At 43.8% G+C, this 21041-nt stretch overlaps 1 protein-coding gene across 4 annotated transcripts in view; it reads left to right on the top strand.

The window, feature by feature from the left end:
- Positions 1-19229, top strand: part of OSMR (oncostatin M receptor) — a 66362-nt gene extending 47133 nt beyond the window's left edge. For 3 of the 4 annotated variants that reach the window (XM_060400481.1, XM_004017030.5, XM_060400480.1), the window contains exons 9-18: positions 1846-1999; positions 5270-5346; positions 7121-7343; positions 9982-10161; positions 11317-11421; positions 13091-13267; positions 13892-14059; positions 15591-15672; positions 16695-16767; positions 17104-19229. In XM_060400481.1, coding sequence (XP_060256464.1) covers positions 1846-1999; positions 5270-5346; positions 7121-7343; positions 9982-10161; positions 11317-11421; positions 13091-13267; positions 13892-14059; positions 15591-15672; positions 16695-16767; positions 17104-17679 — 1815 coding nt within the window. In that variant the 3' untranslated portion in view covers positions 17680-19229. Of the gene's footprint in view, positions 1-1845; positions 2000-5269; positions 5347-7120; positions 7344-9981; positions 10162-11316; positions 11422-13090; positions 13268-13891; positions 14060-15590; positions 15673-16694 lie in introns of all 4 variants that reach the window. The other variant, XM_060400482.1, reaches the window with a different exon arrangement.
- The last annotated feature ends 1812 nt before the right edge of the window (positions 19230-21041 follow it).

Raw genomic sequence — 21041 nt, 5'->3', positions numbered from 1 at the left:
ATATGAATGCATAATGTGGAATCTAGAAAATGGTGCAGATGAACCTATTTCCAAGGCAGAAATAGAGATGCAGACATAGAGAGTGGACTTGCGAACATGGGGCTGAGGGGAAGGAGGAGTGGAATGCTTTGGGAGACTGGGATTGACGTATATACCCTACCATGTATTAGGTTGGTGCAAAAGTAATCACGGTTTTGCATTGTTGAATTTTACTGTTTGATATTAGAATACCTTCTTAAATAAATGTGGTTATGATATGTATCATTTTATGTGCCCTTCTCACTTTATGTTTTTTGCTAATGGCTTATGACTTGCTATTTATTTTATATTTATTTTAGACTAGGGAAATGATGTTAGACAAAAAGCAAATTCAAGCGATTTTCTTATTAGAGTTCAAAATGAGCCATAAATCAGCAGAGGCAACTTGCAACATCAGCAACACATTTGGCCCAGGAACTGCTAACGAGTCTATCGCACAGCAGTGGTTCAAGAAGTTTTGCAAAGGAGACAAGAGCCTTGAAGATGAGGAGTGCGGTGACTGGCCATCGGAAATTGTCAACGACCAATTGAGAGGATCGTTTTCCAGCTACAGGAGAAGTTGCCAAAGAGCTCAGTGCTGACCATTCTATGGTAATTCAATATTTGAAGCAAATTGGAAAAGTGAAAAATCTCCATAAGTGGGTGCCTCATTAACTGACCAGAAATCACAAAAAACATCATTTTAAAGTGCTGTCATTTCTTATTTTATGCAAAAACAATTAACCATTTCTTGATCGGAGTTTGATGTGTAATGAAAAGTGGATTTTATATGACAACCGGTGATGACCAGCTCAGTGGTTGGACCTAGAAGAAGGTTCAAAGCCCTTCCCAAAGCCACACTTGCACCAAGAAAAGGTCTTGGTCACTGTCTGATGGTCTGCTGCCTGGCTGATCCACTATAGCTTTCTGAATCCTGGCAAAACCGTTACATCTGAGAAGCATGCTCAGCGAATCAATGAGATGCACTAAAAACTGCAATTCCTGGCACTGGTCAACAGAACAGTCCCAGTTCTTCCGCACGACAATGTCTGAATGGACATTGCACAGCCAGTGCTTCAAAAGTTGAATGAATTGGGCTATGAAGCTTTGCCTCATGCACTGTTCACCTGACCTTTCACCAACCAGCTACCACTTCTTCAAGCATCTCAGCGATGTTTTGCAGAGAAAATGCTTCCACAACCAGCAGGAGACAGAAAATGCTTTCCAAGAGTTTGATGAATCCCAAAGCACAGATTTTACACTACAGGAATAAACCAACGTATTTCTTAATGGGAAAAATGTATGGATTGTAATGCTTCCTGTTTTGCCTAACAAATACGTGTTTGAGCCTAGTTATAATGATTTAAAATTCATGGTCCGAAACCACAATTACTTCTTCACCAACCTATATAAAATGACTAGTGAGAAGCTGCTATATAGCACAGAAAGCTCAGCTCGGAGCTCTGTGATAACCAAGAAGGGTGGGATGATATGAGGTGGGAGGGAGGTCCAAGAGGGAGGGGATATATGTGTGTGTGTGTCTATATACACATATATATAATGTATATATATAGATGATTCATTTTGTTGTACAGCAGAAACTAACACAACATTGTAAAGCGATTCTATTCCAATTAAAAAAACAAAGGTCCAGGAAATTAATCATAAACCTCTAGAATTTAGAGATATTTTTCCTCAAAGAACTAGCTGTACTCCAGGTCTAGACGTTCCGTGTGTGATTTGGCTTTACAATAAAGTGTGCTCACCGGTACTTCTGTCGTCTTCCTCCTCATTTCATCTTTTTTTTTTTTTTTTTTTTCAATCAAGCAACACAATATCTCCGTCAGAGTGAACGGTGAGTACCTCTTAAGTGAGCTGAAGCCGGACACAGAATATGTGGCCCGCGTACACTGCGCTTATGCCGACCACTTCTGGAAATGGAGTGAATTGATTAGCCAAAACTTCACCACAGCTGAAGCTGGTACGTTTGGCTCCCTGACATCCCAAGAATCTAAACTGACTGAGAGGAGATGGGTGGACTTCCCTGAGAACTTCTGCTTGTACCAAAACTCAGGGGAAAGTATTACAGCAGAGGCTGAGTACCATCTTAAAAAAAAAAAAAAAAAGTGAATTTAATGCCTAACGGAGTGTGGGTGGGAAGACATCTACCTCAGACATTTATTTGCCATCCAGGTTATTTCTACTGAACATCTTCTCTGGGATTTTTAGTTTTCCAAAATGGTTTCTAAGCTCCTGGTACTGCTGGATTCCTGTTGAAACTGGGGCCCTGTAAATAAGTATGAACTTTTCATTCAGGCGTGGGGACAAACAGTAGCATTTTTCCTGAGGAAAGCACTAATCTCATAGAAAACAGCCGTGGGCTATGTTTGGAAAGGTAGTATCTGGAAGCTTAATCATCATTGTTAAGTCGTTTATTCCAGCGACAGCAAACTGGGAGCTTTCTCATGATGCTCTCAGAGGTTGTTTCGTCAATAATGACTAAACAGAGAGTTTTCCTCCCAAATAACTACATTTTAGACCACAAGTATTGCTCAGGAGATGAGATGGCCCAGCCCTGCATTCATCTCCTTCCAATGCCACATAATAGTCCTGCCATCGCCCGGCTCACGCATGAGGCAGCCTGGGCCCCTGGACTGGGGAGACGCGCCAGCTTGCGCTTGATGAGCAGCAGACGGAACAACAGTAACTGGAGCACAGAGTGTTTAGTATGTGCCAGACGCAGCTCCAAGGGTTCCCAGTGTTTTCCTCAAATCCTCCCAGCGCCGTGCAGCAGGTCCTGTTTTCTCCTCACTCAGTGGATGAGGCCCGGGAGGCACAGGGAGGATGAGGAGTTTCACAGGCCCCTGAGTCAGCACCGCGGCTGACACCCAGGCCAGCGGACTCCAGAGCTTCCCCGTCACCCAGACTGCCTGGTGTGTCTCTCGGGGGTGTCCCTACAGCCTGGAGAGCTTGTGGGCTCAAATCCGGGCTGTTTTGCTGCCTAAGGAAGGATTGTGTATGTTTATTTGATTCCATCTTGTTATTCATGTCTGCAGGCTGTGGAGTTTTTTTTTTTTCTGTTTCAGCCTGGAAGGGACATTTTAAAATGTTCTGACTGAGGTGGTAGGGAGGGCAGTGCACGAAAATCCACACCTGGGCTGGTCACCAGAGGTGCTCAGTAGCCTCTTCCCCTCGTCAGCCCCTCCAGGAGTCCAGTCATTTTTTTCTAGTCATATAGAGCCCCCAAGAAATCTTGGAGCAGAGAACCCCATTCCTGATGGTAATGTGGTGTATTCCTCAACTGTGGGCTTCCCAGGTGGCTCAGTGGGTAAAGAATCCTCCTGCAATGCAGGAGACACAGGAGATATGAGTTCAGTCCCCAGGTCACAAAGATCCTCTGGAGAAGGACATGGCAACCCACTCCAGCATTCTTGCCTGGAGAATCCCATGGGCAGTGGAGCCTGGCGGGCTACAGTCTATAGGGTCGCAAAGAGACACAACTGAAGCAACTGAGCAAAGAAGATTTGCTTTATCGTAATACTTTGCACTTTAATATTACTCTGCTTTGGGGTTATTTTTTTTGCAAGTGTATTCCAAAATTATACCTAAACTTAGTGGAAAGAAAAAAACTTTACATTTTTTATAGCATTTTTGGTAATTAGTTTATTTTAGATTATAATATCATAAGTCTGAAAATCCTTAACTTTGCTTTTGCAAAGTTAAAATCAGTTGAATCTACTAATGATGAACCTATACTTTTTCAACTCTGATAACACTTTGCTCAATGCTGGCAGAGTCGACGTTTATATGTATTATAATCCTACTTAAGCAGAATCACAGTGAGCAGAGATAAATGACCCCATGGGGAGATGCTGTAGTGACATAAATATGGGGCACACCAGCTGTACTCCTGTTCTCTTCTCATGCAGGTGGTCATGTACAAACCAGCAGCGGAAGATTCTGCACTGAGCTTGAGGTCTCATATGGCACCTGAGTTTTTCAATATGTTTTATACTTAACATTGGCTTCTCTGATGGCTTGTTTAGCAAATTGAAATCTGCCTCTTAATAAATTTTAAAAATATATGGCTACCTTCATGTTGTGCTAGAAAGTGTTAGCAACTACAGGGGAAAAAAAAAAAGGAGTCTCTTAAATTTCAGAGATTTCCTTGGTGGCTCAGATGGTAAAGAATCTGCCTGTAATACAGGAGACCTGGGTTCAATCCTTGGGTCAGGAAGATCCTCTGGAGAAGGGAATGGCAACCCACTCTGGTACTCTTGCCTGGAGAATCCCATGGACAGATGAGCCTGGTGGGCTATTATCCATGGGGTTGCAAAGATTTTAAAGATATACAGTCACCTTCATGTTGAATAGAAAGTGTTAGCAACTGTATGAAAAAAATTTTTCATTTTTTAAAAAAATTCAGTTGTTGGGGACCATAAACTATATTTTCATAAAGCAGAGAATTAAAATTTTATGTTATGTTGCAAAACAGTGTTCTTCTTGTGCAGAGATACGTTGAATCCAGTCATAAATCACTGATTTATGTGCCACAGTTTAGTGGCAAGAATGACAAGGAGGCACGGTCTTCTAGAACAGAGTGGGGAGAGGCATACGGGGGAGGTTTGCAGCCTGTGCCCCGAGGGCCCACACACAGGGAGTTGCCCCAGGCTCAGGCCAGGAGCTGGGGGACAGGCGTGCATGGGGAGGAGGGGGACAAGGAGGGAATCCCAGGCTCTGACCACAGCCAGGGGCCAGCCAGTGTACAATCAGGAGAACTGGGCTCCACTTAAGGGTGTCCAACTGCAGCCTCCACCAGAGGGGCAAGGAAGTAGCAATGGTTTGCTGTGCCTAGAACTTCCAGAAATGGGAAATTTGCCTAACTAATCTAGCATTGGACTGATGCAGGATTCTTGCCTAACTAACCCCCTAGCATTGGACTGACGCAGGGTTCCAAAATTCCTTGGTGGCTTCTAGAAGCTCTGAGGCTTGAGTTTCACAAAGGCCCCCGTGTCACTTCCCGTTCTGATGTAGCAACCCTTTTGTAAAGCACCTACTGAGTGCCTGCCGCTTGTGAGAGTGAACAGTGTGCCACGGCCAAGTGTGTAGACATCACAGAGAGTGAAAAGCCGAGACGCAGGCCTCAGGTCAGACTGGCTGTGGTCACTTTGCTGACTGAACCAGAGGAAGGTTGAAAGTATTGTTCTTCGTCCATGTTGTGACCCAGGAGCTTTCCTTTGGTTGATTTCAGCTCCATCGGAGGCGCCCGATGTCTGGAGAGATGTGACGTTTGTGTCAGGACATCCAACGGTGACCTTGTTCTGGAAGGTAAGAGGCCAGAGGTTTAGAAAGACATTTTTGCTTGTCATTTGCTTTTCACCAAGATTAGATACTGATGTAGTCTTTCGATTGGGAGGGCTCTTCCCAGGAATCCTGTAGAATTTCTGACCTGGTCGGGGAATCCCCACTCCGCATCCATACCCCTAAAACTGGACCAGGGCCTTCTTCTTCGGCAGCCTCTTGCCTTGCCCAGGTAGCTTGTTCTGGTTCTGATGGTTAGAACTGCATCTCCTAACTTCCCCTCAGTCCTGCCCCTAACATCTGCAGGGCCCAGGGCATGAGGAGAAGCAGAGAAATATATACCATATTTTAAAGTTATGAATATGTATATTTGAAAGTGATAAGTCAAGCTTAAAGATTGTAGCAGAAGTCAATCTAGTCCTTCTATGTTGACTAACCTGCCTTCCTGACAACGTGGAAGGCCTGGTTTGTGTTGAGGAGGTGGTGGTGGTGATGTATTCACAAAGTCATGGCCGACTCTTTTTGATCCCATGGACTGTAGTTCACCAGGCTCCTCTGTCCATGGGATTTCCCAGACAAGAATACTGGCTATGCTGTGCTGTGCTTAGTCACCCAGTCGTGTTCGACTTTGCGACCCCATGGACTGGAGCCCACAAGGCTCCTCTGTCCTTGGGGATTCTCCAGGCAAGAATACTGGAGTGGGTTGCCATGCCCTCCTCCAGGGGATCTTCCCAACCCAGGGATCCAACCCAGGTCCCCCACATTGTGGGCGGATTCTTTACCATCTGAGCCATCAAGGAAGCCCCACTCAGAGCTCTTGAATTCCTCAGTGTCTAGTGCTAAAGCGTGGCCATGCTGGGGAGCTGGTCCCCAGCCAGCGCCCACCCCACTTTGCTTCCCACCTCCACTCTGGGCCTCCCCATCGGGGGGCTTGTTCACACACCTGTGGATGCGCCAGTCTGTACAGGCAGGTTCTGTCCACACCCAGAGCCAACAGCTGCCCCAGCCTGATCTCAGGTCTGGGGGTGCACCATCTGGCTGGGGGTTGAGGCCTTGGGAGTGGGCTTAGGGTTGTGTGGACAGAGAATTCTCTACAACCTGGAGGATCATCTGAAAGAGGGACCATGGGCCCTGGGTCTGGGGAAGCACAGCTTGGAGGCAAGGGGTGACACAGCTGGTGGAGGGAGGCATTCCAGGAGCCCAGCCCCCTCCTGTCTGGGGTTACTCCTGTCTTCCCTGCTCTGTACTCACTGTGGTGGTGGTGGTTTAGTTGCTAAGTCATGTCCGACTCTTGCAACCCCATGGACTGCAGCCCACTAGGCTCCTTTGTCCATGGGATTTCCTAGGAAAGAGTAGTGAGGTGGGTAGCTATTTCCTCCTCCGGGGGATCTTTCCAACCCAGGGATCAAACCAGCATCTCCTGCATTGCAGGCGGAATCTTTACCGACTGAGTCCATAGTCACCAAGTGTGTTTTAATCCAGGCTAAATAACCCCCTTCCTCTCGATTCCTTAATTGGTCACCCTTTGGACATGATATGCTCTTAAGCTCACCCCTAAATGATCCTATTCTGTACTCAATTTTAGTTAAAGTAGAATGTCTGATTTCAAGTGTGGTTAATTTAGAAGGTTATTTTCGCTCTTCAACTGTTTTAATTTGCTGTGTGTGTGTGTGTGTGTGTGTGTGTGTGTGTGTGTGTGTGTATAAGGCAATCAAAGGAGTTAAAAGATGAGAAAGCAATCAAGCAAATTCTTATTCAGAGGGAAGCCCATGTTGAAATGATTGTCAATATTTGTTTTCAGCCTCTATCAAAAGTGCATACCAACGGGAAGATCCTGTTCTATAATGTAGTTGTAGAAAATCTTGATGAACCATCCAGTTTAGAGGTCCTCTCTGTCCCTGCTCCGGCCAACAGCACAAAAGTAACCCTCAATCGGAGTTCTTACCAGATCTATGTCACGGCTCACAACAGTGTGGGCCCTTCTCCAGCTTCCGCAGTTGCCATTTCTGGACATCCTGAAAATGGTGAGTTTCTCTGGTTTTGTTTTTCTTCACTAGGAAAATGTTGATGGTGTTATTTGGTAGATATGAATAAATTGGAAAGAGTAGTTTGGAGAGACAAAAGATGCAGCTGCCAAACTGTCTGTCATTTTCTTTGGGTCCAGGCATGTTGGCAGGTTTCTGGGACAGTCCTCCTTGGTGTGGGAAGATTTCAGCCATGGCTCAGGACATTTCCCTTCCAGGGATTCTTCCACTGATTTGGGAAGTTATCTCAAATTTTATTCAAATAAATGCAACACAAACAGTCCTAACAGAGTTAGAGTTGGTATGAGCGTGCTTTGTGGCTTATGGAATATGAGTTGCATTTCTTATATGGCAAAATATTTTGTCAGTTTTGGCCACAAGGAGAACTAGCATCATCTTTCAAAAAGGGCTTTGCCAAAGCTGTGGAATAAACGATGATAACTGTCTAAACACTTAGCCTGTGAAAGTCCAAACAAGGTGGAAATGACCTTACATGTACAATCAATAATGGTGTTACTTTCCTTCCTGGGAGAGCTATGAAAGGAAGTTGGTTGCACTAACCCCACCCCCAGTGGTACACACACTCAGACACTGCACACTTGGACAGCACCTCACAGACATCCTAAATTGATTTGTGAACCTTGCAATGATGTCACCTTTCAGTTACTGCTTTGTCACACCCTGCTTGTGGGGCTATGTCTGGTCGCTTTATACCTGTTATTCAAATTAGGCTTACATTTAGGTTAAATGGGCTAGATTGGAGGGTGTTATTATTTTTGTCTGATTTATTTTGGTTAAGAACCATAAAGTGTGTCAAGTAAGAAAAAGAAATTGGGATTGTGCCGCAGAAGAAAAACTAAGGAGTTACTTGACATAATCTTTGCTTTTGAAGAACTGTATCAGAGAAGGAAGTGAATGGTTGTATTCTGTCTTTATTAGGAACAGAACAGGAAAGGTGGGCATTTCATTCACTCCTTGGGGAGCTGATAGATAAACTCTACCTCCAGGGAGGCTCAGCTCAAACAACTCTGCTAAGCACTCTTCTCTGTTTTGGGGTCATCCCCATCTGGGGGTTCCCACCCTGTCTTCCTTCCTCATGCCCTGCCTTCAGAACCCACTCCGTCCCCTTGTGAGGCTCTATCCAGCCTTCCGATATGGTCCACATTCTTATTCTCTAGAGTGGATAAAGGCACTGATGTGCTGTGAGACAGGCCAAGGAGGTTCAGCCAATTCATGCTAAAGTGTGAATGACTGAAAAGAAAAGATTCCCTTTTCTTTGCTTCTCCCCTCACTTCTCCAGACATATTTGCAAGGTTAGAGAAGCAGCTTTGGAGAGTTATGCTTTAAGTTTGGGGTGAAATTATAGTCAATATGAATAAGTGGAAAATGTCAGCTTCAACATGAAAGAGATTTGGGTCTCTGATGAAGAAAGACAGAAGCTGTGTGGGTAGGATAGGCACAGGCCTTCGTGGGGGACCCCTGACCTTATACCTGGGGCTGCACATTTGTTTGGGTGCTCCCAGCTGGATGATAATTTGGTGCCCTGGAAAATTTGATAGCACCCATCAACATTCAGCTGTAATTAGAATTGCCAGATAAAAGAAAAGATGCCTCATCAAATATGAATTGCAGAGAAACAAGAAGTATATGTGGAGTATTAAGTCCATCCCATGTCATATTTGCTTGTACCACACTGGTTGCCTCTCTGAACAGCTGCTTGCAGGCCCAGTCCTTGATCAGAGTCTGCTTTCATTCAAGTGACCGCCTGGGTCCACTGCCTTCTGAACAGTGGGAGGCTGTGGAATCAGCCTTGGAAACAGAAGTTCTCATCCCTCCAGACCTAGACTGACCTGCTTGAAGTCAGCAGCGCTGTAGTCCATTGAGACCATCACCTTTTGTCCAATTGTCGGATGTAGGGAAGATTACCCTGCTGCATAAAATACACTGAGGCAGCATCCTAGGTCACAAGTACTGTCACACCCTTCCATAATCTGACTCTGGATGTATGTGAATCATTTCTTCCTGTTTTGCGCTGCGATCACCTCAGTTTCTACCCCTAACATCTTGGAGACAGGAGTTCATTCTGAGGCAGCCAGCATTGTGTGGGGGAATAAGCTGAATTATTCAACAGATAGTTTTTGAAAGTAGATCAAGTACCAGACACAGTTCTAGGTCAAAGGTCAACTACTTTTTCAGTAAAAAGACAGAGCATAAATATTTTAGACATTAATATAGGCACTTCAATCATCATTTTCCAATTTGTATTTTCTATCCTTTGTTTTCAACAACAGTTGAAAAATCTTAGAACTGTTCTTAGTAAAAACAAGCTTTCGAAGTTGGATTTGTTCCACCAGTGGTCCTGCCTGCTGATCCCTGTCTTAGGAGCTGATGCTTCTTTGGGTCTCTCAGGACAAGGGACATTTGAGGGGCAGGTACGAATATTTATTGGGAGTGAGAGGTAGGAAAAACCTGATGAAAACATCCCTCCTGCCCTTATCCTAAGCCCTGTCACAGTTACAGAGGGAAGGCTTGGACCTGCTAGATACACAGCACGTTCAAGCTTATTTTCTTCTTTAGATACTTTTGCAGAATGTCTGATTAATTAAATCTGAAGCATTGCCCTCTTTGTAACGTACAGAAAATGTTGAAGAAGGGCGAGTGAATGGTACAGAGGATGGATTTCACATGTCTTGGAAACCCCAATCCAGAAATGCCACAGGTTACGTTGTGGAGTGGTGTGACGATCCCCAGAACCTTCCCTGTGTTCTCCAGTGGAAAAACCTAGGCCCCACTAACACAGGCACAGTTATTAGCTCAGGTAAGAACCTTCTGTATTACCATCTCACTCCATCCACCTAATTCAACTAGGATTTCTGGACCATCTCAGATACTCTGTGCTCACTGGTAACTCCAAATCCCACGTGGGTCTTGGAGTTCAAGTTTTGCAGTGATGTGGTCTAAGTTTTGACCTTTATATTTGCTTTTACAGATCCATCCAGATGTAAGTCTGGATAGGTGTTCAAAAGATTCATGAATTTGTTCTAAGCCAGCAGTCTCAAATGGATAGCAAAGGACCTCTGTAACAGTTGTCCTGAGAGCTTTTACCAAAGCAAAGATGTGGATTTGGAAGACATAGAGGTAGAGTTGATGGTAGTCGATTATCAACTCCTTCAGTTTCAATGCAACTTGGTCTCTTTCCCCGCCACACTGGATTTGTCTTTTCCAGGTTGCAAGTGTAGCAGTTTAAGGAGCGTAGGGTAGTGGCTTGAGCGGTGGGTTAGTGGCGCCATCTGCTGGTCACAAGGTAGAGATGTGGGAATTGTCGATCCAGAGAGTGACTGATGAAGGAAATGGCAAACCCCTCGAGTGTTTTTGCCTGGGAAATCCCACAGACAGTGGACAGAGGAGCCTGATGGGCTACAGTCCATGGGGTTGCAAAAGTAGGATATGACTTAGCGACTAAACCACCACCACCCCACCACTTTACTGATGAGGCCCAGTGGGGTCATTCGGGTGGCTGGCGGGAATGGGGAGGAGGAGTCTTCCTTTATTGAGCAGTGTTAGAGGTGTGGGGTGAGGGGCAAGTGAGTTACTGGAAGCAGATCTTCCCAGGCGCTTGCCTCTCATGGGCGGAGAAAGGGCGCGTCGCTGGCGGGAGATTTAGAGTCAGAAGAGAGTTTTACATGGTTTTCTGGTTCTGGTTGAATTCTGCACCCAGTTTGATGCACATGGATAAGGGTATTTTGAGAGAGGATGATGTAGAGAACAGCACCCCCCCTCCCCCCATTGTCAGATATGCCGGAGGATTCCAAGGCTCAGGGGAAGGCGGGAAGATGGTAGAGATGAAGGGCAGAAACTCCGAGGAGGAAGATTGTTTAAGGTGACCCAAATTCATTTTTCATTCTTTTCGTTTTCAGAAATAAAGAGAATGTCTTCCTGTGTTATTGACAATCTGTTGACTTTTCTTCTCTAGATGCTTTTAGACCAGGGGTTCGCTACGACTTCAGAATTTATGAAATTTCTGCAAAAGGGATGGCCCATTTATTAGAGAAAAAAGCTGGCTATTTGAAGGAACTGGGTAAGTTTAAAGCATTTACTGTGTCCATGGATAGACTTGTTCAGGACAATTCAGAGACTCTTTGCTTCAGCTTTAGGAAAATTATAGCACCTTTCCTAATTTTCAGTGTGCTATTTATTCTGGCCATTGGGTTTTTAAAAACATTGTTTTTTAATCATAAGCATAAAACATTTTCATTAAAGACAATTCATGAAATGTTATGCAAAAGAAGACAAAACTCTGGCCGATTTTACCACCCAAGGGCACATATCCAGTTAATGTTTTGTGTGTGTTCTTTGTCAGTACAGGCATACACTTTGATATAAAAATCAGATCTTACTCTATGCAGTTTTGTAAAGTCCTTTTTGACTCATGTCACTAAGTAATATTTACCTTTTCAGTCATTATGACTGCAAACTGCCTCATGGGTTGCGTATGGCAGATCACCCATCTTTGGACTTTCAGGATGATTAAAATGTTTTTCAATTAAAAACTATAAAATTCACCCTCAATTTTCTTGCAGTCTCTAATATTCAGTCTCTCTCTTTTTCTTGGCCAAATCCCCTTATGCCTTATCTGACTCACCATCATTTTAGCTGAATCTTTGTCCATTGCACTGATGATGGTTTTTAAATAAAGTCCTAGAGGTAGAATACTTGAACCAGAAGGTGGAACTTCTTAAATACAGTTTTACAGGTTTTAAGACTTTTGGCAGATATACTGTGAAATTGCTGCCCCTCTTAGACATTGTACTTTGATTCCACCAGCAACATGGGCAAGTTTTGATCCTTTCATGTGGTTGCTTATTTAGTTTCTTGGCACACCCACTGGGAGTTGGGCGGCTGGGTCCTTGGTTACCTTGCATCAATCAGACCAGCTCTTGGTATTCTCCATTGAGTGGGTGCTGTCCCAGACAGGTGGGAGGGGCATTTCTGTGAGTGTTGGTGGCCGCAGGCCAGGCATGCACCAGCTTATGTGCTGAAACAGGCTCAGGGCAGCCTCAGAATGAAGTCTTCCCACACTTGGACGGGGCCTTCCCAGGTGGCACTAGTGGTGAAGAACCCTCCTGCCAAGGCAGGAGGCCTAAGAGATGCGGGTTCAATCTCTGAGTCGGGAAGATCCTCTGGAGGAGGGAATGTGGCCCACTCCAGTCTTCTTGCCTGGAGAATCCCATGGACAGAGGAGACTGGTGGGGTGAGGTCCATAGGGTTGCACAGAGTCATACACGACTGAAGCGACTTAACACACACACACATGCACTTGGACAACTGTGCGTTGCCACTGCCTGGGAACTAAAACTCTTCAAAGCCACCTTGACCTCTTCAAACATAACCCTTCCTCCTCCTCCCTTCCCCCTACTTCAGTTCATTCTCCCAAACACTGTTTAGAATTCAGTCAGGCGCAGAAAAAAGTCTAGGGAAGCCTTTATTTTCTTTTTTGCGGTGTGACTTTGCACAAGTTATTGAATCTCTCTGGGCATCCATTTCTACTTCTGGGAGAGGCAAGGCTTGAACAAGATGAAGCTTGTTCCTTCCCAGCTATCATGAACAAAGTCAGAGAAAAAGCTAAGAGTCCTTCACTTGTCATAAGCACCTATAGAGTAGGCTGTGGTTCTACCTTCGATTTACATGAATGCTCCGAGACTGCTTCCAAATTGTGACTCTTACGTTATCTCACCTTCCTTTCTTAGCTCCTTCATACAACCCTGAAGTGGCCACGATTAACTTGACCTCCCATTCCTTCACGCTGAGTTGGAAGGATTATTCCACCGAATCTCAAACTGGTTTTATACAAGGGTACTATGTCTACCTGAAGTCCAAGACAGGGGAGAAGTGCCACCGGGAATTTGAAAAGACAGTTCTTCCAGGTGACACTTTTTGATTTTTCTTTTTTTCAGTCTGTTTACAGTTTCAAGATCTCCTTACTTGAAATCATTGGAAAGGCTACCAGCCATCTCTGATCGTGTCCAGGCTGATTTCTATGCTCGCATGCTTTAATGATCGAATAGTGTCCTTAAATTAGTAGGGTGGACAGGACGATGGGGGCCAGGATTTTAACTTACTTAAAAACAATGTGGCCTGGTATTTTTAGAAGCACTTGAAGTACTCCTAGCTCCTTAAGAAAACCTACTTACTGCTCAGGAAACTTGCTTGCTAACCTCATTTTCTTTTTTTGACTTTGTTAAAGCTTATCGCAATGTATTCTAAGTAGCTCTGGCAAGCTCTTACTCTCTCTGTGGCAGATTTGAGTTCCCCCCGCACCCCACCCCCCATAGCCCTTGCTTAGTGGAATGCTCACCTTGCTTGCCATCTCCCAAACATCTTAGTATGCCCAGTGTCATGAAATTATGATTTCATTTTTAATTGGTTTAGAAATGTTGGCAGTGCTGAGTCTACAGAAGTATTAGTGCCTGACTGTCTCACAAGATCTTTATTACACTCTTAATCATTTTTTTTTCTTCTTAAAAAAAAATTTTTTTTTTTAAACACAGATAATTCAGTAGGTTGCAAATACACAATTGACAACCCGGATCAAAAGACATTTGTTGTGAAAGACCTACAGCCAGAGTCTGTCTATGAGTTTTTCGTCACTCCTTATACAAGTGCTGGTGAGGGTCCCCTGGATGACTTCACAAAGGTCACGACTCCGGATGACTACTGTGAGTTTTTCCAAATCAGAACTCTCCTCTTAGGGGTTCCTGGGAAACTGACAAACGACACGCACCGTTGCGGACTTTGTCTAGATCAGGGATGTTTAAACCTTTCTTCTCTGTCTTTGTCTGTCTCTTTCTTTCTCTAGATGAAACTCATGAAAGAAAAAAAAAAAAGTTACACAGAATCCCACAGCATAGATAAGAGTGAAGCTAATATGCCTGATCTATGACCTGGAAACTTTCTCAGTCCCAGAACAGTTTGAAAATCACAGATAGCATATTTTAGTGTTGACTTGGAAAGACCCTTATGACTTCTGTCTAGAGAGGGATGGGGGTGTTTTTGTCAGCAGAAATATATGTGCATGTGAATGACTATCAGCCTTCAAATGCCCTTGTATGATTTGCTTTTATAAAAGAGGATGTTTAACAACCTATCTACACTGTTCTTTGGTGGATTTGCAAGCATTGAGAACAGGAAGATGGGCATTTATGAAAATGAAGTACAGGTTGATATAGCTGAGAAATAAAAGTAGAATAATTACCTAGGTTATGATTTAGGTAATTTTATTAGACCCTAACTAGAAGGGGTGCATTAGTCCATTTTTGATGGGTAATAAAATACCTTGTGGTACTGGAGAGGACTCTTGAGAGTCCCTTGGACAGCAAGGAGATCAAACCAGTCAGTCCTAAAGGAAACCAATCTTGAATATTCATTGGAAGGACTGATGTTGAAGCTCCAATATTTTAGCTACCTGATGTGAAGAGCCCATTCATTGGAAAAGACCCTGATGCTGGGAAAGATTGAGGGCAGGAGAAGGGGGCAACAGAAGATGAGATGGACATGAGTTTGAGCAAACTCCAGGAGATAGTTAAGGACAGGGAAGCCTGGTGTGCTGCAGTTCATGGGGTCGCAAAGAGTTGGACACGACCTAGTGACTGAACAATGACTAACAAAAATACCTCCAAATCTCAGTGGCATACAGAAACAGATCTGTCTCTTCATGCTCCTGGCTTGGCTGACACAGGTTGAACCCAGTGGGGCTCCAAGCTTCAGGCACGTTTAGGTCTGTTCCATGTAGTTTGTTCATTCCCTGAGGCTCAGATTGAAGGACAGTGGCTCTGAGGGGCCAGCTCTGCTCAGAGTGCATCACAGGAACACGCGAGCAAGCCAACTCTAAGCACAGTCAACTCAGCTACCAGCGTGACTACTGCTCACCTCCCATTGGGCAAACCAAGTCACAGCTGAGCCTCCAAGTCAAGGGGGTGGAGTATACTTCTCATACAGAGAGGGAGTGAAGAATGGGGAGTAATGATCCATTCTTGTCAAGAGAGGTAACGAGTTTGAGCCACAAGTATTAAGGGCAGATGGGTCCCTGTGTTGGCTGGTTGGCGTCTCACCACCCTGCTCCCCACCAGTCAGACAGCACTCAGAGCGAATCTTGCACAAAGGGAGTTCTGAGAAATAAGAGACATGTAAAACTCATTTCTTTGAGGGAAAAGCAGTCACTAAAAAGTCCCTTTCTTTTCCCTTCTCCAGCCCATATACTGACACACATCATTCTCCCCATGATTTTCTGCGTTTTGGTCGTCACGATCACCTGCTACCTAAAAAGCCAGTGGTAAGTGTGTGGGGAAGGTTCCATCCAAGAAGAGAGCCAAAGGAAAAAAATCTAGAAAGGAATTTAATAAGATAGAAATCACACTGGATCATATGAGGCAAAGTGCTGGAAGGGAAAGGACAAAGGAAGATTTGGTAAAAATATGAAAAATTTTGAGTAATCTTGTTTATCAACAGATAAGCAATAAGTCAATACATAAGGAAACTATTTGAAAATATTGCAAAACTTGTTAAATAGCAAGAGCTAATATTTATATTTCACTTTACCATGTGCTTAACAGTACTTTCAGTGCTTTACATATAACAACTCACTTAATCCTTCCAACACCGTCACTACCATAATGATCTCCATTGAACCAGTGAGGAGATCAAAGCATCAGTTCAGTTCAGTTCAGTCGCTCAGTCGTGTCCGACTCTTTGCAACCCCATGAATTGCAGCATGCCAGGCCTCCCTGTCCATTACCAACTCCCGGAGTTCACTCAAACTCACGTCCATCGAGTCAGTGATGCCATCCAGCCATCTCATTCTGTTGTCCCCTTCTCCTCCTGCCCCCAATCCCTCCCAGCGTCAGAGTCTTTTCCAATGAGTCAACTCTTTGCAGGAGGTGGCCAGAGTACTGGAGTTTCAGCTTTAGCATCAGTCCTTCCGAAGAACACCCAGGACTGATCTCCTTTAGAATGGACTGGCTGGACCTCCTTGCAGTCCGAGACTCTCAAGAGTCTTCTCCAACACCACAGTTCAAAAGCATCAGTTCTTTGGTGCTCAGTTTTCTTTATAGTCCAACTCACATCCATACATGACTACTGGAAAAACCATAGCCTTGACTAGACAGAACTTTGTTGGCAAAGTAATGTCTCTGCTTTTGAATATGCTATCTAGGTTGGTCATAGGAAGGTTAAAAAGCTTGCTTAAGGTTACAGTGTTAAGAGTGATAAAGCAAGGATTAATCGGACTCCATGTTTCTCACTCTTAACCATTCCACTCTATTGCAAAATTCAGTGAAATTTTCATTGGTTTTCCAGGTTGAAGGATAAGTGTTATCCTGACATTCCAGACCCTTACAAGAGCAGCGTCCTGTCATTAATAAAATTCAAGGTAAATGCTGGGAAATTCTAGGGATACCATGTACTTATTAAAGACTAACCCAGGGGTTGGGCTATAATAATCATACAATCCTAGACCTCCTTAGGAAGATATAACAAAGCAGCCACCTCTGCTCCCCCAGCCATGAGATGAGTGAACCCAGCTTTGACTTCTTCTGTCAGGGGCTATCCTTTGGTTTTCAGTGTCACTTCCTTGTGATCACCACCATTAACTTGTGACCAGGATAAAACACACAAAAAAGTGAAGCTCTCAGTGCATTTCACATACTTTATATACCGTGATACACACACACACATTATCTTTGCCCATTTTGTGTTTCTGTTTCAGGAGAATCCTCATATAACAATAATGAACGTCAACGACTGTGTTCCAGATGCTATCGAAGTTGTAAACAAGCCTGAAGGGAGTAAGATACAGTTCATAGGCACTAGGAAGTCACCCACAGAAACTAAAGGTACTAAGCCTGTCTATCTGGACCTGCTCCCCACAGAGAAGAACTACTCTGGCCCTGGACCTTGCATCTGTTTTGAGAACTTTACCTATAATCAGGCAGCTTCTGACTTGGGTTATTGTGGACATTTCCCAGTAACCCCTCAAGCCCCACACTGTCAGCTGGGACCACTGACTTCACCTGAAAATTTACTAAAGACACTGGAACAAAACTACATGAACTCCCTGGGAGAAATCCCAGCTGGAGAAGCTAATTTGAATTATGTATCCCAGTTGGCTTCACCCATGTCTGGAGACAAGGAGAGCCCACCAGCAAATCCACCAGAGCCAGCACTCTGTTCGGAGTATAAAATGCAAATGGCTATTCCCCTGGGTCTTGCCTCCCCTGCCCCAAGTAAGAACAGCAGCCTGTCCTCCACTGCCCTTTTAGATCCAAGCGAACACTGCCACTAAGCAGAGTGCCCACTTCATATCCTGATGTTACACAGACCCTAGTAGAAGCATAGCTGGCACTGTTCCATCACCAGATACCTCGGGGCTTAATCCCAGTGAATTACCACCACTGGAAGGTCTGATGTGTATGATTTTGCTAGGTTTCAAAGGTCAGAAGCTATGAAATTTAACGTTTGTGCTTGGAGCGGGCTTGCTGTGGAAACGGCAGGATCGAGGGAACAGGCTTACCTTGCATGTCCACCTTTATGGCAGCAGACGTGGCACTGGACGCATCCACTCAGTACTGGGCAGGGTGGCTGTGGTCCTTGAAGTTCAGCTTTAGCAAGAAAGCATTTCCAGGAAGTCTTACCACATATTTCTATCTTAAGGGTAAAGGAACTAGATGTCAGGCCGCAAAAGATTCGTTACGGGAGCATAAATTGTCAATGCTAATTTATTCTGGGTGTGTTTAATAGAGTCACATATTTGAGACAGAAACAGATTTTAGACCTGCTTTGAATTGGTGACAGTAGCAAGATGAACTCCTCCTGTTGGACCTTATTTAATAGGTAAGCCATGCAAATGAATGGATGAGGTCCCCACAGGTGTTCCCCTGTTGTTTACCACAGTTAAGGAGCAGGGCTGGCACGGAACCCCTGCCTCAGTGTCAAGATTATAGCACTCCTACTTAGTAGACACATCTTCCACAATTTTTGATGACTACCTCAGAATAGAAGGAAGATATGTCATTAATTCCATTCACATTTTATGGTTCATCTTTTTTCCCCCAAGAACTATGATATATACATGACCTGTTTTCAGTAAGCTTCTTTTGGATTCTCCAGTAGGTTGTCTGGGCCAAAATAACACCTTCACTGTCTCCTTATATTGCTATGATGATATAATTGTAAAAGGCTATGCAGAGTGGGAGTTCCTTAGTGGCTTGGCAGCAGCTCTGTCTCCTTAAACCAATATATGCAAAGCACCTACCTGCTATATAGCAGTGTTCAGTCATGCTAGAGTTCTTTTCCCTTCTCTCTGCCCAACAACCCTTAATGTTTACTTATCATATTTCTAAATAAGCGTGATTAGGGGCTCCTTTCTCTTTGCTGTGGTGGAGATGGTGCTGCTTGTGCCTCTGGTACCAAATGCCCTGTGTCACACCATTCCACACTAAGAACAACAAGAGAGAAGGAGTCACAGCTGAAAGGAAGATGGCTGTTAACTGACCTAAATAAACACAAACCAGGACTTCTGCTCATTCTTTTCAACTTTTTCCTTCCATATAACTATGCTTTTGGCTGGAATAATGGACTATGTACACCTAACGTAGTACAAACAAGTATCTTGATTAGTCTGTTTTGAGAAGACTTTGGGGCCAGTATTGTTATCATTTAGCCTCTTTGTGTCTGTCATGATGTAATTATAAAAATACACGGAAACATCAATGACGGTGATGATTGATTTGTAAGTAGTATCTTTTGTAAAGATATTCTTTAGAAAAATAATGCACAAAACCTTGAAGTCATTTCTGTTGCAGTAAGCCTTAATTAAAATATTTCATCACTGTATTATTTTGTGTTTTCTCTATATCAATGAAGTGAAACTCTTGCAATTATCGTTAAGTGATAGATCACGTTCTGAGCTTATTAGAAATGTAAATTCCTAGGTGCCACTCCAGATCTCCCTACCAAAATCTCTGTGGCACAAGGCCTGGAATACATCCCAGCTCAGATACACACTCAACTTTGAGAATCACTGACCTGAGTCAAACAAAGATGTCTTTCTGAAATGTAACAACATACCAATGGGAAATGGCTGGGTTTATATAACTTTGTCCTTACAGTATCACCATGACCCTAGTTTTGGCTCTAAACATTCCTTTCCCGTGTCCATAAATAACCAAATAACATTGTTTAAAGACTATATTCCACTTAACAGCATTGTTTTAAGAAGTGTTATTCAGAAACTTTGAAATTTGTGTAACAATTACCAGGATTAAAAGAAAAAACCAAGTCATGGAGAATTTCAAATATAGATAAAAATGGGAGTTTAACAAACCCTTATGAACTATCCTTGGTAGCTCAGATAGTAAAGAATCTGCCTGCAATGCAGGAGACCTGGGTTTGATCCTTGGGTTAGGAAGATCTCCTGGAGAAGGGAATGGCAAGCCACTCCACTGTTCATGCCTGGAGAATCCTACGGACAGAGGAGCCTGGTGGGCTACAGTTCATGGGGTTGCAGAGTTGGACGTGAATGAGCGACTTAACACTACTACTGTGTACTATCATCGACCCCACCAGCCACTAAACCATGGTTGTTTTAGTCCATCCATAGTCTTATTCAGTCTCCCCCCTTGATACGATTTTGAAGTAAATCATGGTTTCATCTGTAAATGTTTTTCTAAATTGGCTTTACTTTTTCTAAAATAGCCATACCATTTTAATAATCACACCTATGAAAAAACAACTGAATCAAAAGGTGGGCAGATCTAAACAGACATTTCTCCAAAGACACAGATGGCCAGAAAGCATATGAAAAGATGTTCAACACTGCTAACTTTCAGAGAAATGCAAATCAAAACTACAATGAGATATCACCTCACATCAGTCAGAATGGCTACCGTACAAAAGTCTACAAACAATAAATGCTAGAGGGTATGGAGAAAAGGGAGCCATCCCACCATCACTATTAGTGGGAATGTAAGTTGATAACAACCACTATGGAGAACAGAATGGAGGTTCCTTAATAAACTAGAACTACATCTACCATGTGCTTGGGCTCCCGCCCTGTCGCTTCGTGTCCGAGTCTTTGGTGCTCAGTAACTTCAGTCGTGTCTGACTCTGTGTGACCCCATGGACTGTAGCCCGCCAGGCTCCTCTGTCCAGAGTGGGCTGCCATGCCCTCCTTCAGAGGATCTTCCCAGTCCAGGTATAAAACTCACATTTGCCTGCATCTCCTGCATTGCAGGCAGATTCTTTACCCACTGAGCCACCTGGGAAGCTCTTGTGATTCAGCAATTCTAATCCTGGGCATATATCTGCAGAAAATCATAATTCAAAAAGATACATGCACCCGTGTTCAATGCAGTACTGTTTACAATAGCCAAGACATGGAAGCAACCTAAATGTCTATCAACAGAGGAGTGGATAAAGGTGCGGTACATACATGCAATAGAATAAAAAGAATAAAACAATGTCACTTGCAGCAACATGGGTGGGCCTAGAGATTATCATATTGAGTGAAGTCAAAGATAAATATGATACCACTTCTATGTGGACTATAAAAAAACCTGAGATGAATGGATTTATTTACAAAACAAACTCACAGACTTCAAAAACAAACTGATGGTTACCAAACAGAAAAGGTGGGGGGGGGGTTAA

Source organism: Ovis aries, chromosome 16 (genome assembly GCF_016772045.2).
Source record: "Ovis aries strain OAR_USU_Benz2616 breed Rambouillet chromosome 16, ARS-UI_Ramb_v3.0, whole genome shotgun sequence".
In the NCBI taxonomy this organism is placed as follows: Eukaryota; Metazoa; Chordata; class Mammalia; order Artiodactyla; family Bovidae; genus Ovis; species Ovis aries.
Note: the sequence above shows the minus strand (reverse complement) of the source record. Positions and strands in the feature narration are given on the sequence as shown.